Raw genomic sequence first — 21,708 nt, 5'->3', positions numbered from 1 at the left:
CAGCTGGGCTGATGAGGAACAAGCCTGAGGTCACTTGTGGCTCCAGTATCCCTCTTGCAGTGCCTCTCTCCACCACCCCGCTCACCAGCCAGCCCCGCCTATCTTCCCGAGGGTGTCCCCCCATCCCGCCCCAGAGCAGCCTCTGCAGAGGAATCTCTCCAGGCCCCTTGCACCCAGCACTGCAGCTCTGGGATCAGTTGTCTCACCCCATAAAAACTTCAGCTGTGTTTTGGGATTCTTTAAATGCTGTCAGCTCTTGCCTCTTCCTCAGACCACTTCTGAGCCGTCACCTCGAAAGGCTTCTGTTCTGCAGGACTTCCAGGCAGGGATGGGATTGCTGAGGACCCCTCAGGGACACCAGCCCTTGCCCTTGCACCCTGGACGGGGACATGCACTCCCGCCTCCCTCTCAGGCAGAGGCTGGGGCTTGACCGCGTGTCCTCTTGCTTTGCAAGGCCCGGCCTCCTCGGGCTTGCACAAAAGCAGCGGACTCCTGGCATGTGCCTTTCTTCATAAACATCGGTGCCTGGTCAGTGTCTTGGCCAGCAAATGAATTCCCCTGCAGAGAGGCAGCCTGGTCTCTTTCCATCACTTGTGAAAGCGTTCCCTGATCTGATTTCTCCAGTATCGTGGCAGCCAGCACGTGACTGCCCAAGAGCGTCCCTGGCGTCCCTGCTGTTCTCGTGGATCTGCTCAGGCCCCTCCCTGGGTTGCGTCAGGCTGGGTGACGTGCGCATTCTTCTCTGACGCCTGCTGCTTCCCCGAGCCCCGTGGCCGCCTTCCTCTCTACGTTGACTTTCCTGACCTTGTCCCAGGGCTCTGGGCTTGCAGGTGGCCGTTGGACTGGCTTCAGTCTCTCCAGTGTCCCTCCTGACTCCTAGCCAGGTGCCTGGTGCTTCCTGCCAGGGCTTTTGGACCTTGACAGGGACATCCCGCACGGAGTGAGGGCAGCTGTGCCAGCGGCTCAGAGGGCAGAGGCTGGCGGAATTCTGCACCCTCCCGTCCTCCCAGCCCCACTGCCTTACCTCCCCGCTGGTGGCCTTCCCAGCCCCAGCTTTCAGGGCTCCGAAGCCAGGTGGGGACCTGGGCAGCTGCACATGAGCTGCACATGGTGTGGAAAGCAACACTCTGAGTCGGCTGTTAATCAGGTCTCTGTGGGCCACACTTTCTGGGCTCCCGCTGTAGCCCAGAGCTGTTAGCAGTACGAGAACCTCGCTGCCTGCCTGTCCCTGGGTCCAGGGAACGTTGGCTGCACTCCTACTGTGTGCCCGCCTGCTGCTAGGCTCCAACATCACAATTCACCCAGACTCCAGCCTCTAAACTCCAGGAGCGTTGTGTGGGCACCTGGGCATCCATGGCCCTGTGTGTGGCTTCGCCCAGGGACCACTGTTGACCGTCTTCCCACAGGGCAGCTCAGCTGCTCCTGCACCTGCTGGCTGCGTGTTGCATGCCCGGTGTGTTGGAAGTGGCCCCTGTCTTGGACAGCTTGCACTCTGGCCCCAGGAGAAGAGCAAAGTCCCAGCCCCACACGGTGGACCCTGAGGCCTTGAAGTCTGGACCTTCCAACCTCCCTAGGACCTGAGGTCTGTGGATTTTCCCAGTACAAAGCACATACCACCTCCCTGGGCCCAGTTCTCATGTCAGGCCAGCGGGGAGGAAGGGCCTCACTGGCCTCAATCAGGACTCCCAGGGCCAGGGCTCAGTTTGTCTGTGACAGCACAGGGGAGCCAGGACCAGGTTGGCCCTGACCTGCCTGTCCCTCCTCCCCTTCCAGGTCCCTCTCTGAGCCCTCCTGGGTCTGTCTATAGCTTCCCAGGGAGTATTGGGGGCCAGCTGTTGGTGCAGAGGGTCTGGGCTGGGGTTGCCTGGAGTTGGGGGTCCTCGTAGATCCCAGGGAAGGAGGCAGCGCTGGCCGGGGCCCCACAGGTAGGGCTGTGCAGAAACCTCAGCAGTCTCCTGGGGAGGGCCCGGCGGCTGGGGTGGGGGGAGCCACCCTCCTACCTGTGTGCTTCTCTCCCTCCTCCTCTCTCAAGTAAGGCACATCTTTTTATTGAAAAGATATATATTTTATTATAGTCATTTTGGAAAATATGAAAAATGCATAAAGATAAAAAATAGCCCATAATCCCCAAATTCTAGTGGGTCTGAGTATAGAGACCAAAGAATGCGGGAAGAACGTCAGGTGGCTGCTCGGCCGGGGGCCCTGTGCCCCTCGTGCCCCCTCCCCACAGGCCATGCTGGCCTGAAGCCGCAGCCTGTGTCCCCTCGTGTCCCAGAGTAGACACTTTCCTCAGCCCTGACCACTGAAACCTCCTGGTTACCTGGAAGCCTCTCCCATGTTGGTCATTCCTGATTCTGACCTTGTGAACTTGGAAGCAAGCCATAGTGGGCTCACCTCAGCTGCTTCCGCCACCACAGGTGACCTCTGGCTGCCCTTGGGGAGGGCAGCAGACCCCTACCCCTCCCAGGCCGCCAGCTGGGGAGTGGGGTGTGCAGTCTTGCCCTTAGAAACCAGGTCACTGGCAGGGATTTGGGGTTTGGTGAAGGTGACAATTTCACATGGGCTGGGAAAGAAGGATTAGTCATTGACCTGGGCTGGGATAACAAAGGAGCTGTCTGGGACAAGGAAGTTGGATCCCGCCTGCATTTTGTACCAAAATGCATTCCAGATGGATCAAAGATGTGAACTTTAAAAACGAGACCATAAAACTACTAGAAGACTGGATTTTATAACCTTGGGATGAGAAGGCCATTCTAAGTATGACATAAACCTCAGAAGTTATTAAAGAGAAAAAAAAAATCACTCTATCAAAGTCAAGATTTTCTGTCGGGCCAAAAGAAAATTTAAAAAGTCAATAATCCTAAGATAAAAATATGAATATATTAAAAAAAAAAAACAGAAAAGAGTTGATGTGCTGGCATATGCAAAAAGTTCCTACAAATCAATAAGAAAAGGCCAGCAACCCAATACAAAAATGACCAACAGATGTGAATAGTTCTCCGATAAAAAAAAAAAAAAGGCAACTTTTAAACATGCAAGGTGATGTTTCACCTTCCACGGAGAGAATGCAGGTGAAACTCCAAGTGGATACCTTGCTCACGCGACCAGATGGACACAGAGCAAACTCTGGGAATGTGCATTGTTGGCTCGAGCAAGGTGAGATGAGTGTTCTCATGTGTCGCTCTTCATGAAGGGTGGTCGTTAACATATTAACGGCCTGTCCTCTTTGACTGAGCATCACCCCTGCTTGGAGTGTTCGCCAGAGACACACACTTGCATGCAAGAACCATTGTGCAGAGCTGTCGGGAAGAACAGAGGATCTCAGCACCCCATACCCATCTAGAGGAGCTGCTTATTGAAGTCTGTGTGCCTCTAAGAGTAGAACACAGTGCAGTGGCGGAAAGGGTGGAATTGAATGGCTTCCGACGTACCGCAGTGGATCCGTCTTGGAGATTTACTGCGTGAAGCAAAGTGGCCGTGGCCTACCTCTGGCAGGAGAGAGGGCACACGTGTCCAGGAGACGCACACCTGGGACTGGGGTCTTCCTGGTGTGGGCAGCGGGCGCATGGGTGAAGGTCTTGGCTGGCTTTGCCAAGAGGCGAATGCTGTGTCCAGCAGGTGGGCTGTTGGAAGGGAGCGGGCATCTGGACCACAGATGAGGGCAGAGAGTGTGCCCACCACTCGGGGAACTGCATGCCTCTCCTGCTGCCAGGGGGAGACTGTCCAGCTGGAATGACGCAGTCAATTAAAAAACACCATGGCCTTAAAAAAAGATAAAATGTCAAGACCAATACAGGAGGGGCCAGGGCTAGTGGTCACCTGCTGCTCAGCCAGGCCCTGGAGATGGGAACCAGGGCCTGTGGACTTGAGAACCTGCTGTCCTCCGTGGCCTCTGCCCACTTGTCTGAGCTGGGAAACAGGCTCCGCACGTGGCCCTCTGTTCTGGAGAGTGGCGTGGCCTCGGTGGTCTATCCAGGAGGGATTCTTCCCAGTGTGCCCTTATCCGCAGGGACACGTTTCTGGGCCTCTGGATCCTGAGGCAGCGGACGTTGCAAACCACGTGTGCACTGTGTTTCCGGGTGTGAACCCCTGCGATCAGGCACAGCTCGAGGCTGACAGTGACCCGTGAGAGGAGGGGACGGTTACAGCGTGTTCTCTAATAAGGTCATTAAAGCTTACACGCTATCTTTTTTGGGAATTTTCCATTTGATACTTTGGACCGTGTTCTGTGGTGGACCTTAGGGACGGAGCAGGTGGAAGGAAAAGGGGCAGGGGACCACTGGCCTCGGTTGCTGCCAAATGTCCTACTGTGTGCTGCTGCCGTGTTTTCTTTGCTGCTCCTCCCACGTGGGCTCTGGGTTGTTTCCGACAACCGTTATAAATAACACTTGGATGGACATCTTTCTGGTCGATCCTTTCTGCCTCTCTGATTATTTCCTTAGGGCGAGTTCCTAGACATTGACTCACTGCCTCCGAGCACAGGAGAATTTCACGACCTTTTCCTGCAGAATTACCTTCTGACTGACAGCGGGCAGTTATCACCTGAGTCACTGTGCCCCGGCAGGGCCATGCTCAGCCGTTAAGCCAGGTGGAGCCTGGCTGTCGTAGAACTCGGCTCTTGCCTGGTGTCCACCAGGCCTGCCCCCTTTCTGCTCCTGAGAGGCCGCAGGGAGCTGTTATTTAATGCTTAGCACTGGCTGGGTCACTTCCTGGGCCCGGGACAGGTCTGGTCCCCTGGGCTTCAGGAAGCACTAGCTTCCCAGTCTGGAGGCGGGGACAGTGTCCTGCACCCTGGGGTTGCCGCGGGGAGCTTGCGCACGTGCACTCAGAGCTTTACACCCCTTTAGACGACAGAGTCTTCTAGAACCCAGTGGACACCCAGCAGGTGCTGTCTGCGCCCCTATTCTCCCTGCTTCTCTGGCCATCAGCATTTGCTGGGTCCTGCTCTGGGGCCAGCCAAGCAGATAGGATTCTGCAGGTGCTGGGGTCTCCTAGCCACCAGCTGGTCCCACTGAGTGGACATGCTTGGGCCCAGCTTCTCCTGGCACACCTGCCACGCGGGGAGGTGGGCTGGAACTAATGTCTGGGGTGCTGCGGGGAGGGCGGGGAGGGCCGGCCTGGGCAGGTAGGGCAGGCATGGCCGCTGCTCCGACCTCTAGTGCAGCAGCCTGCTCTTGAGATGAACTGTCCAGAGTGAGGGTGGGCGCCGGGCAGCCTGGGCAGCTCCACACTGAGCTTCCCCGTCCAGGAGGGCCGACTGGGATCGGGAGCCTCACAAGGTGGCGTCTGGAGAGGCCTTGAAGCCTGGCCTCACCACCCCAGAGAGTGGGGGCCAGGATGTTCAGCTGGGCTGGTGGTGTGGCAGGTGGTAGGCGGCCCGGAGTCCTGCTGCTCCTGTGTGACGTGTCCTTTGGGGTGTTTTCCCTAGTCCTTGTGTGGTCACGGGCTCGCTTCATGTCTGGTTGTGAAAGCTTGCACGGCTCTAGTGACTTAAATATGACTGCTGCTCTGGGGAAGCTGTAGAAGACGTCGCTCCAGGGGTCAGAGTGGCCCTGAGTAGCGCCTGTACTTGCATCATAGAGTCGAACAAAATAGTTTCAGAGTGGTGCACGCCATAACCCAACGATCGCTGAGGCAGAAAGGGCGTACCGGGTTCCTGAGTGTTACTTATGATGGGGAATGGGCAGGAGCAGCCCAAATCCATGCACAGAGCTGACAGAACCTCACCAGGATTGGCCGCAGCCCCCGTAGAAGCGGCTTCTCTGGGAGCCGCACATCTGGGTGGTGTGGGAAGTCCATAAGCGGGCAGGCGGTGGCTGTCATTTGTAACCGGAAATAGACTCCGTTTGACTCCGTCGATCACCTTGCTGGCTGTGCAGGGTTTAATAGGTGCTAAACCAGCTCTGGGGGCCAATTTCCTTCTCTTTCTGAAGCTGTCTTTTTAAATGAGAATTTAAAGGCAAATGCCAGCCTCTGCCAGTGCGGGGGAGGAACCAGCAGCCTCAGACACACTTGCCTTTTGTCCACACTTCAATTGAAAAGGCAGGGTCAGCGGGCCCAGGCCTTGCCAAGGGCCCTGTGAGGAACCGTGGTCTGGGTGGCCACTTCGGCGTCACCCTCCTGGGAAGCAGAAGCATTCCTGAGAGGTGAAAGTGTGGTTTTGCTTTATAAAGACCAGTTTAAAACAGCCCGTCGTCCAGGCAAAGACCCAGAGGACGGTGACCATCTTGCAGTTCAGGGCAGACGTGGAGAGGCGGGTGTTGGGTCCCCAGTGCGGGTCCTGCAGGCCTTCTCTGCCACTCATCTCTCCGTGAATTTGCTGTAAAACGGTGCGTCCATCACGGGAATGGTAAAAGCTACCAAGAAGAAAGAGAAAACAATGGAAATTACTCTTAATCTCTCACTTTTTAAAATGATGCCGCTGCGATGTTAGTTTCTGCTATGACGTTCGCCAAGTAAATTACTGAATGAACATTTAAATGTATTAACTTTTGACTCTTTGTCCTGTGCCTCTATTTACAAAATTAGAATTACATGCCACTGCGTAGAGTTTTAAACTTACAATATCATGATCAAATTTGAGTAAGTGGGGAGTGGAAGGGGACAGATTCAATCTGATAAAGGCCTCTGTGTACAACTCCGTATAAAATCTGCATGCTGGATGCTGCCCCCTAGGGTCAGGAAAGGGCCAGGCATCCCTTCTCATCACTCCCATTCAGCTGTGCATGGAGGTCCCAGCCAGTGCAATAAGGCAGGAAAAGGAAATGAAAGACATACAGATTGGAGAGGAAGAAAGAAAACTGTCTTTATTTGTGGACCATGTGATGGACTATATAAAAATCTTAAGGAATCTACAAAACAACTTCTAGAATGGGTAAATTTATCCTGGTGACAGGATACAGAAATCAGTTGCATTCTAGATAGTAGCACTGATCAGTTGGAAATAGATAATTTAAAAGCCTTTATAATAGCATTGAAAGCACAAGAAACTTAGAGATAAATTTAACAAAAAAATGTGTAGGACTTATACACTAAAAATTACAAAATATTACTTAGTGAAATCAGAGAAAATCTGAAGGCAAACCAGGGATGTACCATTCTCATGGATCAGAAAGCTCAAAATTTTCAAGCTATTTCTCCCTGCATGGATGTACAGATCCAGTGCAGTGCCAGTGAAAATTCTATCTGACCTGGCAAAACTAGAGGTCAACAAGGTAATGCTGAAACTTATGTGGAATTGCAAAGAACCTAAAATAACCAAAACTATTTGGGAAAGGGAGAACATTGGAGGACTTGTGCTCGGTGATTTTAGACTCGAATAAGTCTGCAGTGACCAAGGCAGTATAGTGTGGACAGAAAGACAGGGACAGTGGACAGAGTCCATGAATACACTCGAGGAAACTCAATGGTAGGACGGCCTTTGTCAGTAACTGGTCCTGAACCCACTGGACTTCCATTGGTAAGCCCTGACCCCTACCTCAAATAACATACAAAATTAAAAGGGATCATAGATCTAAACGTAAGACTGAAAACCATAAAGGATAAAGTAAAATCTTTTTTGACCTTGAGTCAGCTAGACACAAAAACTGCAAGCCCTGACAGATAACAAAGCTGGTCCACCAGGCTTCACTAAACAGAGCCCATGCTACGTGACAGACACTGGTGGGAAAATGGGAAGGTTATAAGATTGGAATAAAATACTCGCAAAACAGATCTGTTGAAGAACTTCTATCTAGAGCATATAAAGCACAGTTAAGGAATTGACCCAGTTGAAAACCAGACAGAAGGCCTCAGCAGAGTGTCACGAGAGAAGATCCAGGAATGGCTGGTGTGCACCTGAAGAGGTGTTCCCTGGTTCAGTCGTCAGGGAGTGCAAGGTAAAGCCGTAAGGAAATGCCACCGCTGAACTCACGGTGGGTCCACGCATTGGTGTGTCCACATGTCGGTGTGGCTGTGGAGGAATCTGCATGTTGTCGTGAGGATGGGCATCCCCTTTGGAAAAGTCACCAGGTGTTTGATGAAACCACGGGACATGGCAATTCCACTTCTAGGTATTTACTTGAGAAATGAAAGCATATGTCATGCTGAGACCTGTGTGTGCATGTTCATATGCTGCTGTGTGACACATAATACATATGTAATAGCTACAAACTGGACATGACCCAGCTGTCCCTTACCTGGCCCAAGGTGGGCAGATCATGGTTCACACAACGCCACTGCCCGGGACGGCCACCTGAGGCCATTGTGTGCGTCCCAGGGCACAGGAGAGCAGCCGGCATGAGAGACTATTATGGAGGTGACTCCATTTAAGTGACCTTGAAGAAAAGACCGGGGGCTGCCAGAGGCTCTGGGGGGAGAGGACAGGAGGAACGGGAGGGTGTGGGGATGCTGCCTCCGGATCCTGTGGTGGTCCCAGGACTACGCGTCTGTGGGAGCCCTGTGCTCGGAGGATTGAGCAGACGCATTTACTTCTGTGAGCCACACCCCACGAGCCCGTTGGGAGACCCCGAGCTGCCCGGCCTGATGGCCCCGCGCTCTGACTGCCAGGAGCTGCCCGTTGTCAATGTGATGGCTGACCCCCGTGGTGTGCCCAGCCCCGGCCAGAGCACGCCCTTCTTCCGGGTGCTTGGGTTTCGTGGTGGCAGGTGCTTTGTTTGTTCTCTCTGATGCCGTGTTGAGGTGGCAGGTGCAGGTGTTTCTGGGATGAGCAGTGCCCAGTGCCAGACCATGGTGACAGCGGTGCTCCGGCCCCAGGTGTCCTAAGGGGACGCGTGAACTTGTCACTGTGTGGCATATCAAGAGTGTGTTCTGCCAGTTGGAAAGGAGACAATCCTGGAATGACGTGTGTGAGTAGCTGCCAGCGACGTTGGTTGTCTGCCCCTCCCCTCCTAGTCACAGGGGTATGTTTCTGCCGCAGACGTGTCCCTGTGTCCTGTGCTGTGTGGTCATCTGTTGGTGCCTGGCAGCCGCTGGGAGACTTGGGGTCCGGACATGGTGGCAGCCTCTGAGTTTACGCTTGCTGTCCAGGCAGAGCTGGGCAGGGCTTGTCTACTCCTCCTGGCTGCAGGCGAGTGGCATTGGATTGGAGGCCCCGTTTCTGTGCTGGGTTCCCCTGTTGGCAGAGGGGCCTGCTGGCTGCCGTTCATGTGGGACCATCGGGAGCAATTGGGCTCCCCACAGCAAGGTGCCAGGGTTCAAAGAGGTGCAGAACACAGAACCTACCGGCTTCTTGAAGCTTCCATCGGAAGGCTGGCCATGTGGCCCCCTCATGTGTGTGCAGCCTGGTTGGGGGGGAGGCGGCATCACCGGGTGATGGGTGCTGTGCTGGAGGGCTTGTGGCCATTTTTAAAGGCCCATGCTTTGAATTTCTGTTGTGCAGTTTTACGTGGAGGTGCACTCAGAGTTCTCAAAGTAGCCGCCCAGCGGGAAGGAACGGCTTGTCCCCTGTACTTCCTTCCACATCTCTGCCTGGGGAGCCCTGGAGCGTTTGGTGGGTGTGGCTCTGGGCGGTGTGTGTGTCTACAGGGTCTTCAGATCACACGGACAGGTTTTATTTATTTTTACTGGAAAGGGACGCCGGCCTTTTAGGGTTTCTGCCTCTCGCTGTGTTCGCTCCGTGGCGGTGTTGGCTGCCTGCATCAGGGCGGTGGGTCAGGTCCGTCCTGTCCTGCGGCCAGGAGCCCTGGAGAGCTGCCGTCCCCACTGAGGGGCATTTGCCTTGTTGCCAGTTCACACCTGGGCCTTGGAGGTCCTGGAGCCTGATGGCCCCGAGTGGCTCCTTGTTCTTGAGGCGGTGGGCTGTTTGCTCTGTCTTCCTTTTGTGGGCCCTGGGTTGGTCTGCTCCTCCCTTCTGCTGCAGGCTCATTGGTCGACTGGCTCATTTGCTCTCCTGGGTTATGGGTGGTTGGACGGTCAGAAGGAATTGCTTCGTCCCTCACTGGCTGGCTGGCTTCGCCCTTCATCCCGCCCAGAGCCCTGAACCACACACGTGCCTGGGCTGAACCCTCTTCCCCGCTCTGCAGTGAGGGCCAGAGCGTCCACCCTTGGGAGCAGCTCCTGCCTGCCGAGGCTGGGGAGGCAGCAGAGGCAGGCCACAGGGAGGTGGAGTCTGAGGTATGGCACAGCTGCTGGCTTCTCTTGAGTGACAGAGTCTCTTCTGGAAGCTGCTTTGATGAGTCAGAGTAATTACCGAGGGTGGAGGGCACCCGGCATCCGACCTCATTAGCATTGCTAATTGCACCTGCCCTTGCCCTCTTTCAAAGCTGTTTTGGTGTTGCACACAATGGTCGCCAGAAGCAAGGGGAAGGCACAGGGCGGGGCAGCTGCTCCTGGCTTTAGGGTACATCCTTGTGCCTAGTTCCCTTGAACACAGTCCAGAGGATGTTTGTCCTGAAGACTCTGCCCACACCTTCAGGAAGCCCTGGTGGGGGTGGGTCGTGTGGAGGTGCCCAGATTGTGCAGCGAGGTGTCTGCCGCGTGGACCCGCAGCATGCTCTGACGCGTGGCAGGAGCTCAGTGAGGCAGCCCCGTGACCTCCGTGGCCCATAGCTTCGTATGTGCCAAGAAGCCACTTGGATCAGCTGGGCCTGGGACAGCTGAAGTCATGCTGTGACCGTCTCTCCTCCCTCCGTAGCACAGCTTCCCGGGCAAGGCCTGAGATGGCAAGTTAGAGACAGGGCACTCTGCTGGCGTGACCCAGCTGGCCCAGGGGCATCGGCCTCCTTTGGGTCGTCCTGGGAGCAGGTGGGACCCCATGGAGCTCGCCCAGGCAAGCAGCCCGCCCTGCACAGAGGAATCCCACTCCGCACCCTCGCCCCCGACCCCCAGTGAAGAGATGAGTGGGAGACAGAGCCGCAGGGGCTGCTCTTGGGATGGCCGGAACTGGCGTAGCCCACATGCACAGCAGGCCTCTGGGGTGCCCCGTTGTCGGCAGTTGGCCGTGGCGCGTCCCTGGCATTTCTTTGCTCTGTTCGTGATCCTTGCGGAAACGACGGGGCGTGTCTGTTGATGAAGCAGGTGGACACAGCAAGGCCAGCAGGAGTGGGTGCTGAGCAGCTGCAGCAAGAGGTGGACACACCCTTGCTCCTGCTGGGGCGTGTCCCTGGGTTGGTGTCCTCCACGTTCAGTCTCAAGTCTGGTCTTCCGCAGCCCCTGCCATCAGGACAGTGGGAGCTGGGCCTGCTCCGCGTGGCCTGGCCCCATTCCCTCTACTGCCGGGCCTGTGCTGCCCCGTGCCCCTTCCCTGGTGACCTTAGATTCTGCCCAGTGGCTCTGACACTGTGCCCTCTTCCCCATCCCCTGAGGCTGGCCAGGTCCCCTGCAGGAGCCATTTCCCGTGCCCTGCTGCGTCTGCCTACCCCTCCCCGAATCCTGGCTGCAGGGGGACACTGTTCAAGCTCGGCATGTGAGTCCCTGCTGAACTCTGCGGGCAGCGGCACAGCTGGCCTAGTGGTCACGTGGGGGCAGGTGCGTGCATGTGGGACTCGCAGAAGGCTCCTTGGCCTGCGTCTGGCCACGATGTGGACGATGTGGAGACACCAATGTTGAGACCTTGGCGACGGCCCCTCGGCTCCAGTTCCTCACCTTCAGAGGCTGGGCTGCTGACATGACTGTGGGAGGCTAGCAGGCTGGGCACAGGAGGCCTGGTGAGCTCAGCTCAGCTGTCCCAATGGGACAGGACCCTGGGGCTCTTATGGGACAAGACCTCTGCTCTGGGCTCCGGTGGGTCCTGGTGCCCCTGCCCTCTGCTCTGGACCCTGGTGGGTCCAGGTGCCCCTGCCCTCTGCTCTGGGCCCTGGTGGGTCCTGGTGCCCCTGCCCTCTGCTCTGGACTCCGATTGGTCCAGGTGCCCTGCCCTCTGCTCTGGGCCCTGGTGGGTCCTGGTGCCCCTGCCCTCTGCTCTGGGCCCTGGTGGGTCCAGGTGCCCCTGCCCTCTGCTCTGGGCCCCGATTGGTCCTGGTGCCCCTGCCCTCTGCTCTGGGCTCCGATTGGTCCTGCTGCCTCTGTCCTCCATGGTCGAGTCGCCCTTGGGCGTCAGCTCTCATGGATTCTTCACGTTTCCAGGCTCCCTGCTCCACCCTCACGCTGACACCCCGACGTCCTCCTGGGTCCCCATCAAGCTGTTTTCTTCATTCCTCTTCTGATTCCCATGACCGTAACTCACAATCCCACCGTCCCTCGCTGCCCGCTGCCCTGTGGGAGCTGGCGGGTGTCCTGGGGACATGCGGCCTGGTGAGGGCCAGCCTGCTGTCTGGGGCACATGGCCTGCGCTGCCCGCATGGCTCACACAGTCACTCCTGGCCAGGTCCTTCCTCTCAGGGTGTCCCTTTTACAGAGAGTGACCAGCAGCCTCTGGGCGCTGCCTGGCCCTTGGGCCTGGGACACGGGGTTTCTGAGGTCAAAGTCAATCCGCTCGTCTCCAAACCTCTGTGCTTTCCGCCACCTGGGAATGTGGGGGTGACACGTAGCGGGGCCAGGCTCTCAAGGTGACCACCTGGTGCAGGTCAGGTGCCCACGGTGACGTGCTCAGCGCCCACAGTGCCCCTGTGTGGACAGCGGAACCCCCACTGGCCCCTCAGTGAGGACGCTGTGGGGAGCCGCTCCGGGTCCTCAGCTCCGCTCTGGCGTGGGAGCGTCCGGGAGCCCTGATGAGCTCAGCGTCTCAGAGCCTGTGGGGCCCGGGACCCAGGCTAGTCGTGTCCCCGAGTGGGCTTGCCGTCCTTTCCTCCGCCTCAGGGAGGGCAGAGTGGCTTCGTAGGGACATCTCACCTGGCTTCGGCTCCTGCCCTGAGGGCTGTGGTGACCGGGCTGCAGGTGGCCAGAGGCCTTGCAGGGAAGGCTGGCCGGTGCGGGCTGGGCTGTAAGCCCTTCCAGGTGTGGGCTGCCCCAGGCTGGCGCTGACCCCCGTTCCAGCCCGAGACTCCGTGCCCACAGCTGAGGAGGACTCGGCCCTGGTCTACCACATGGAGGGGCAGGGCCAGGCTCAAGGGGGTCCAGCCCTGCCCAGCCGCAAGCTGCTGTTCTGCTGTGCTGTGCCCAGGGCTGCGGATGGCCTGAGGAGGGCAGTGGGCACTGCACAACTCCTAGGGGCTGCGCTCTGGAAACGGGTCAGCCACCTCGGGCTCCTGGGAGGTCCCCGGGCAGTGGCTGGTGAGGGTGGGTCTGTGGCGTCAGGCGGAGGGACTGCGCGTGGGTGAAGCAGAAGCTGAGGAAGAGTGTCTGGGGCGCGGGGACCGTGTGTGTCCGTGAGCCTGGAACGGGCCTCAGCTCAGGCTCCTGTGCTACACACGGCCCTGGGGACAGCGGGGGGAAGGTTGCGCCCACCGCGGACGGCCCCTTGGCGCTGCCTGCCCAGCCTCTGGCCTCACGGCCTCCACCCCTGCCCTGCAGTGCTCCCTGTTCCTGAGGGTTAGTCATCCGAGAAGAATCTTGGTGGGGCCTCTGAAGCCTCTCCCCACCCCGTCTGTTTTCCAACCTGCTGGCCGCCCTGGGAGGGAGGGCCCGTGGGGGGCCCAGGGCAGGGCCCTCTCGTGCCACCTCCTCACGGCTGGTCCTCTGTCCAGCTCTTTAAGAGGGTGGCCCTTCGCTCCCAGGAAGAGCAGGAGGGAGTGAGGAAGGAGCTGGGAGCAGCTGCCCCTGCAGCCCTTTCACGGGCACCTCTGGCCCCTGCTCTGCACCAGTGTTCTGTGTGACCGTGGGGGGGTGGCTCTCCCTCTCTGCACCTCATTTTCTCCTTCACAGTAAAGGTTGTTTTGGGCTCTGGATGACTCTGGGCTCCAAAATTAGATGGTTCTGTCCTGCAAACTCCGAAGATGTAAACTTTGGTGGTTATTTAGAAGGCCTGTAAGTTTTCTCTTAAAGACGACCATGTTGACTTTGGAGCATGCAAGCCCTTTTCCATGTCTCTCTCTCTCTCTCTCTCTGTTTCTCTCTCTCTCTCTCTAGTCCGCAGACATCTGGCAGGGTTTAGCCCTGGCCTGGGTGTCTGAAGATGCTGGAGCTGTGAGTGCCAGGCTGTGGGCGATGGCTGTGGTGTTCTGCAGAGGCAGAGGGGCTGTCCTGTCCCCGCTGGGGCCTGGAACTCCCAACACAGTGCAGCCAGCATCCTTGCCCTGGGGCTGCGGTGCGGGCCACACCCGACCCCAGCATTGCTGCCTGGCGCCCAGGATTCTGAAGCTGTGTGTGACTAGAGTGTGGCTTCCTTCAGCAGTGAGGGTGGTGGCTGTGTGGGGCTGTGCAGGGGAGCAGGGACAGAGGGACCTAAGCTGGGCCAGCATGTTCCCCTTCGAAGGAGGACCCGGCCCTGCAGAGGGTGGGCAATGACTGTCTAGTGAGATAAAGGTGACGTTGGTGCCCCTCACCCTGCAGCAGGCGGGGCCTGGGTGGCCGGGTATGCAGGAAGAAGTCCTGGAGACCGGCAGGTTGGAGGCCCGTGCTGTGACTGCTTCTCGCTTGCAAGGTGGTGCCCTCGAGGAGGAATCTGAGGGTGCATTTGGGACTCCGGGGCCAGAGTGCTCCCTGTGTGTGAGCTGCAGGGTTCCTGTGTGTGAGCCGCCTGGAACCTTCTGGACAGAGGCTGGCCGATTAGAAGGCCGTCCGTCCCCAGCAAGTTCCTGGAAATGTGTTGCCAGTTCAGACAATTCAGGAAAGGCTGAATCGGAACAAAGCCCCCAAGCCACCCCCACCCTGCACACGAGAGGGGGCTTCTCGGCCTCGGGCCTCCTCCTTCCGGGCAGAGTGCAGAGCAGCTTCTGGCTTGCACAGTGACGTCGAGGCAGGCAGAGCCAGCTCTCCAGCGTGAAAGTGGAAGCAGCGCAGTTGTCCTGGTCCTTCCTCCTGCAGCCTGCCACGCGTGAGAGCCGCTCACTCATGCAGCCAGCGGAGCCCCCGATGCAGGCTCCCCCTTCTGCTGCTGCCCAGGGTCCTCTCCACCAGCACCCACCCCCGCGGCTGGAAGGAGCCCTGGAAGCAGCTCCCTGGAGCCGCAGGGCCTCAGTGCACAGGTGGGCCTCTTCGGCCGAGTCTCCCCTGCTCCAGGCCTCCTGCTCTGCTGGGCACAGGCTTCCCCCAGCGCCTCCATTCCTAGGGGTGACAGGACAGGGGTGGCATGGTGTGGCAGGACTCAGACTCCAGACTGTATGCTGGGGACATGCCCACGTGGCTCCGGAGGGTGACTTAGGCCTCCCCCGTCCTGAAGGCAGGCTGTCTTCTGTGGCCTTGGCACTACTGACTGAGAGGTGTCCTTATCCAGGGGCTCCAAGTCCAGGGGCAGGGGTCACTGACACTGAGCCTGAGGTGCACCCTGCAGCGGGGTGGGCTGGCATCCCACCAACTTCAGCCCTTCCTTGCTTCTGAGCACAGGGAGGGGTGTCCTGTCCTGTCCCAGCTGATGACCAGGGACCAGGAACCAGTTTACATTCCTGCACAAAGCAGAAGAGTCATTCCTTCAGCTCTCCAAGGCACTGGATGCCAGTGCAGGTGCCCAGCAGCCCTCCTTGTCCCAGGAGGAATGTGGGCGTTGCTAGGCTGGGCTTCCTGCAGCTGCCCTTGGGCCTGACCTCAGGCTGCCTGTGACCTTCTGTCCTTCCCTACTGGTCAGGCCTTCGGTAGAGCCAGGGCCATGTCCTCGTGCCTCACGCCTCGGGTCATGTCAGCCTAGGGCGGAGCAGGCTGGGGAGCCTGGGTGCTGCGTGCCGCAGTCCTTCTGGAGGCCACTCCCATGGGCATGTCCTGCCGCTGTAGAAGGAGGGGGCCGTTGACACCAGGGTGACTTGGAGCTGGGTGACTCGGGTCTCAGCCCTGGAGGAGCGCGGAGCGGTGGCAGGCTTTCAGTATGGTGGAGGAGCCTTGGGGAGGGGACAGCCATCTGCGTGGGTAGTGGAGGCACGGCCACCTGCGGGCAGTCCTGGGGCTGCTCTGCCAGCCAGCCATGAGCGTCGGGCACTCTGCTGCCTGATCGCCACGTTCCCCTTCGTACTCGCTCACTGGTGGATTCCTCCTCCCTCCTCCCATCTGTCCACCTGTCCATCATCTGTCTGTGTTTCCGCCACTCCTCTGGACCCTGCTGTGGCGCTGTGTCCTGCCCTCCTTTCCCCCAGTCTTCATGCTGCCATTTGGGGTGCTTGGTACCCTGGCTCAGCTCCACATTTCCAGATCCGTCCTCCGTCTCCCCGCTTCTGCCTCAAACCTGGCCTCCCCTGCCCTTTCCTTCACCAGTCTGGGAATGCAGCACCGGTGACACCCTCGGGGAAATGGTCCCCAGGACGCTGGCGCTCCGAGGACGAGTGTCGGCACGGACGGAAGCACACGCACGGGGCGTCCGGCTTCCCTGACCCTGGCCCCTGAGGGCCATGCCTGGGACTGATCAAGGAGGAGCAGCTTCCCCAGGCAGCAGCAGGGTTCCCAGGCACAGGGTCAGGGCCACAGGGGCCGCTGCTGGACCCCTTCTCACTTAGGGACTCTGTCGCGACTGCTTGTCTCGGGCAGGTGTGGTGCAAGCTGTCCGGGACGAGGGGACTGAGTCAGTGAACCACGCAGTCTCCAGTGACTGGATGAGCTGCAGCGGGGCCAGGAGCTTGCCTCCACGTGACACTTGAGGTCACACCATCACAGTGAGGCTGCCAGCCAGATGGCAAGAAGTCTGCTTGCAGGTCTTCCCTAAGGCTGGTCCCAGGCCCTGGCACGCAGCCCCCCAACGGGACGCCTCGCCTGTGTGCCCCGCTCCACCTCTGGGCTGGTGGAATCCACACTGCAGGGGCGTCTGCGAAAGGCCGTGCTTAGCTCCCCAGACGGCAGAGCTGGAAGTGCCTGGGGGAGGGGGAGCTGGGGTGCCTGGAGGGGCGGCTGAGGCCCCGCGCCACCAGTGGGCAGCCCAAGGCCGAGCTGCAGAGCGGGCGCCTGGCGAAGCTTTGGAGAAGGCTCCTGGGTAGCTCACGGGGCTCAGGCAGCTGCGGGCACTGCCGCCCGACCCGTCCTGCAGAGTGGACCCCACTGGGGTGGAGGCCATGCAGGCAGTGGCACTTCTGTCCTCACGGAGCCTGGGGTGCAGGTGATCCTGAGGGAACCGCCGGGCCTTCTTCCAGAGGAAGGAGCAAAGGTGTGGAGCCTGAGGAGCCGGGCCGGCTCCTGCTGGCTTCTGCAGCTTCTCCCTCGGGCCCTGCCAAGATCTTCCCCTCCCTGTGGGCAGGGGGTGCTGGCTTCTCACCCACATCCACCTGTCCCCAGCGTTGGTGCTGCTTCCAGGTAGGACGCTCAACCTGACAGAAGCCGTCCCTGAGCAGAATCCCCAGGAGCTGGGAAGCAGAGTCGGAGGAGCCTGTGCTGCCAGACGCCGCTTGTTCGAGAGTTAACATTTTCTGTGCTCTGGCACCAAAGGCGCTGGCTGGTGGGAGGGGTGGCACTGGGCCTGGGAGAGGCCTGGTGGCCTTTTCATGTTGCAAGAGATCTGCAAACACGGCCAGGAGGGCGGCTGGAAACGGCCCTCTGCTTCAGCAGTGGAGAAAACAGAGCTGCAGCTCGAAGGTCTGGGGAAAACATCACAGGCCAGCTGTGGGGCCAGTCCAGGAAGCCCGTCGGGATCCCCATCCTCCCCGGGACGCTGCCAGCCTTGGAACTGAGCCTCGGAGATGGCTGGGACTGCGCTGCTCCTCCCAGGTGTGCTGGTGGCTGGCATGGCCTCCTCTTCCCATGGCCAGGCCAGCCTGGGACTGGGCCATCGGCCTCGCCGGGCACCTGTGCTCAGCCTGCTTCTGTCGGGTGGACAGGTGCCTGGCGAGGCTCTGCTTCTGGTACTGAGTGCCTCAGGGTGCCACAGATACACGCGGGACCCACCACGCCTGTGACTGGGCCTTGGGTGGTGGCCCAGAGCCAACCAGGAAGATCAAAGAGGCCACAAGAGCCAGTGACTTGGAAATAAGTGGAGGTCGGCCTGGACCGGGTGTGTGGGCCGTCCACGCCGCGCCCCTTCTGCCCTCTAACGGTTCCCTGAAGAAGCGAATCCCAGTTCTCTGCATCACTCGGTCAGCTGACAGGCAGCGGAGGAGCCGGGCTGCAGGAGGGACACTGTTGGGCAGGGGCCTCAGTACTCCGCAGCCCAGATAGCTGGTGCCTTCCTGAGGACAGCCCCGGCCGCAGCTTCAGGACAGAGAGGAGCTCTGCCTTCCTTCCCTGAGGACCCAGCTGGACGCTGGCTGTGGGTCTCTGAGGCCCCCAGGGCGGCAGCCAGCCGCCTGCTGCAAGTCGGAGCTCATTCTCTGCCTGAACTCCCAGGGCGCCTCCGCTCTGGTAACAGAGGGAGGCCGTCTTTGGTTTGGGGGTAGCACTGAGCTCCCCAGAAGCGCCGTGGCTTCGTGGGTCAGAGGGTCAACTTCTCGCAGGCCCTCAGGACTGCTGTCCATCCCTGAGCAGCCCCTGAAGGGTGGCGGGGCAGGAGCCTTCCAGAAGGAACGTGGCACCTCTTCTTGTGCGTGGTTTTCTGGGACATTGGAAGCTGCTGTGGGAAATGACAGTTAATCGGACAAGGGGACAATTTTGCCAATAGCAGTGGAGACGCGGGAGGGGTGGGTCCTCTGGGATTTGCACACGTTCTTAAGCTGTCAGTCACTCCCATCTCATCCGTAAAGGGCATGATAAAGGTGGTCCTGGCACAGTGGGTCTTCTGTGTCCCCAGCGTCTGTCTCCTCTGACACCCGTGAGAGGAGGTGTACTGAGAGGCAGGCTCCTGCAGCTCTGGCCACGTGAGGATTTGGGAGTAAGGGCCATACATGGGGACAGTGGTGGCCGTCGGAGGGGACAAGCAAGGTGTGCTGCTGGTGCATGGCTGCTGGCCAGAACCAGACTGGGACACTGCTGTGGCAGGCTGCGCCTGTCCTGAGCTGGCCCTCACCTGCGCGGTCAACTCTGTGGGGTGCAGCGTGGTGGTGAGGGGTGCTCACTGGAGCCCTACTCCAGGGTGCTCCCACGATGCCCCTTCCTCTGGCTGACCCCAGCTCCTCTCTCATTGCAGCTCAGCCGGCAGATCTCCTGAAGGTTCTTGATTTTCACAACTTGCCCGATGGAATAACCAAGACCACAGGTTTCTGTGCCACACGACGATCTTCCAAAGGCCCGGATGTCGCGTACCGCGTCTCCAAAGATGCGCAGCTCAGTGCGCCCACCAAGCAGCTGTACCCGGGTAAGAGGCGCGTGTTCTGGGCGGGGGTTCCTGTGGACTTTGGCCTCCAGCGGGGAGCAGAGCCTGCCAGGTGGCAGAGGCAGGTGTGGTTTCCCCGATCTCTGCTCACGGCCGGGTTTGACTTCGGGGTGGTGAGAGCCCTATAGGTAGCGGGCAGCTGTCGCGGTCCACCACGGGAGCAGGGCCGGGAGGCCTCGTCTGCCCTTTGCTTTCCAAGCAGGTGTGTCTCCAGACAGGCTGCCAGGTCTCAAGTGCAAGAGGGAGACGGATGGTCCCTGGGGGCCGCGGCAAGAGAAAGCTCAGGGACACGGGAAGGGAAGCGGCTGCAGACAGAAGCTTAATTGGGGGCAGTGACATTAAGAGATACATGAATCAAACATCATGACTCGCAGCGAGCGGCCTGAGGCTTTTAATGAGAATCCATTGCCAGGCGCCAGATCTCTGCTTTTAATTACATACCCTGAGGGGGAGGCTCGCTAGCTGTGAGATGCTCGGTCCACGTTGTCCCTGTCACCAGCCAGGGGGCAGTTCATGTCGTCCCCTCCCACGCAAGTTAATTGAGCCCTCCATCTTATCTGGACATGTGTAAATGGCTGGGTGATTGATACCCTCCTCAGGGAGGTGCTGGTGGCCAGGCCTGAATGAGCTCCCGTTTCTGCTCAAGAGAGGAATGGGCCCATGGCAGATAAAGTCACCTTGTGAGATGTTTTGCAGTCATTAGAAGACTGTGCTCCATCTCTCTGGTGGCCTGGATGTGACCCTAACACTGAACGGGAATCGGGGCAGTTTTTCACAGCGGTGGTGACTGTTAACCGCATGTCCCTGCTGTGTCCCTGAAGGACACCGTGCTGGCTGGGCTTTTGCTTCCTCTGGTCTTTTGCTCCTGTCCCTGTGCCCATGACTCCCCCCAGCCTTCCTTTGGGGAGTCCACTGTGCTTCTGTGTTTGTCTCTGGGAGTTCAGGCTTTGCACCCAGCAGTCATTTGGCATGGATGAGCCTACTCATCTGTGTGGCTCTGAGAGGTGAGCGAGGAGGCGGCCAGCATCCTTGCAGCTGTGGGAGTGTCCTTGGGAGCCACTCCCCAGGCTTACTTGTGTCTTTGCCCAGATGCATACCGTCCTGCCCTGTGGTCCCAGGCCTGGACGTCCTGACCCGGGCCCAGGCAGAGGCTGGAGGGGTGGGCCCCTGCTGATGAGCCGCACAGGGCGAGGTCCTCTTCCCAGGGACGAGCTGTGGGGGAGAGGCGGCCCCAGCCCAGCAGGTGGTCTTCAGTCAATTTCCGGTGAGTCCGTTCTGGTCACCCCATCCACAGCAAATTGACCCTGTCTTGTGCCCTTTTCCCCACTAGATTTTCTTGCAGCAAAAACTCTCCCACTGTCTCAGGAATACAGGCTCAGTCACTGGAAGCCCAGGAAGGCTTCCTGGGCAGTACGGCGGGGATTTTTTTTTTTTTCCATCTGTTTTTTCCATATTCTTGAATTAGTAACTTGATCAGACACTTGACAAATTTAAATTGCTCTTACAGGGTCCCCAGTGATGATTAGGTTGTGTGGTCCTCATAGGGCAAGTGGGATTGGAGGGTGCTTTGGGATATTCAGGGGGAAATTCTGTGGAGTGGAGTCCCTTCTACAGGTCCCGAACATCCAGTCCCCAGGAGGGACACTGTTCCAGTTCAAGGGACACCGTTGAGGTTCGAGGAACAACGTTCAGGTTCTAGGGACACCATTCAGGTGTGAGGGACAAGGATAGCCGTGGTCCTGTGCTTGACCCCCACTGCACCCCAACCTCAGGGCCTGCTGAGAGGGACTTGGGGGGGGGGGTGTCAGGATTGGAAGCTCTCAAAGCAGAGGCAGACGGCTTTTGCGGTCTGATGTGGTCCAAGGCCAGCCATGTGGGGTGGGTCTCCTAGGAGGGCCGCATGGCTGGGAAGCAGACGCCCTGCCTGCGGTGGCTGCACAAGAAGGGCTGGTGGTCCCGGTGGCCACAGCAAGGCCTGGGCTGTGGAGCCACACGCCTGTGTCCTGGAGGCGGGGAAGCCCACGGCCAGGCATATCTCCATGGTGGACATCTGAGTCCCCTCAGCAGGCCTGGCAGTGGTCCTGGGAGCCCAGCGGCTGCACTGAGCGGGTGCTTGCCATCTGCCTGGACATGTCCCCTCGCAGTGCCCCAGACCAGATAGTGTGCGCCTGCCCTGCCACCTTTGCCCCACCACTGTGCCCCGTGCCTGGGTCTGGCTCCTGGGGATGCACAGTGACCAGAGCAGCCTTGAATGCCCCCTGTTCCTGGCTGGGGGCGAGGTCCCGAGGCCCACTTCCAAGGGCACCCGCTGTGGCCAGCGTCTACCAGGCCGCAGGCCAGAGACCAGCTCCTCTCCCCGTCTTGGGGGCTCTCGGCTGCTCGGCCGCTCCTTTGGATCGAGGTCTGCCACTGGGAGCTGAGCGCCCAGCATGGCTGTTCCTGACGGTTGGACTGGGCAGTGCTACTGGTGAGCTGGCTGGAGGACTCGAGCAGAGCCTGGGGCCATGGCTTTGGGGTGC

The 21,708-nt window shown here is 59.1% G+C and overlaps 1 protein-coding gene across 2 annotated transcripts in view; it reads left to right on the top strand.

Moving 5' to 3' along the window:
• COL5A1 (collagen type V alpha 1 chain) overlaps nt 1-21,708 on the top strand; it is a 140,028-nt gene that overhangs the window by 13,869 nt on the left and 104,451 nt on the right. For both annotated transcript variants that reach the window (XM_079111865.1, XM_079111864.1), the window contains exon 2: nt 19,004-19,171. In XM_079111865.1, the coding sequence (XP_078967991.1) occupies nt 19,004-19,171 (168 nt within the window). The remainder of the gene's footprint in view (nt 1-19,003; nt 19,172-21,708) is intronic.

This window comes from Sciurus vulgaris, assembly GCF_902686455.1.
Source record: "Sciurus vulgaris genome assembly, chromosome: 15".
Lineage (NCBI taxonomy): Eukaryota > Metazoa > Chordata > Mammalia > Rodentia > Sciuridae > Sciurus > Sciurus vulgaris.
Note: the sequence above shows the minus strand (reverse complement) of the source record. Positions and strands in the feature narration are given on the sequence as shown.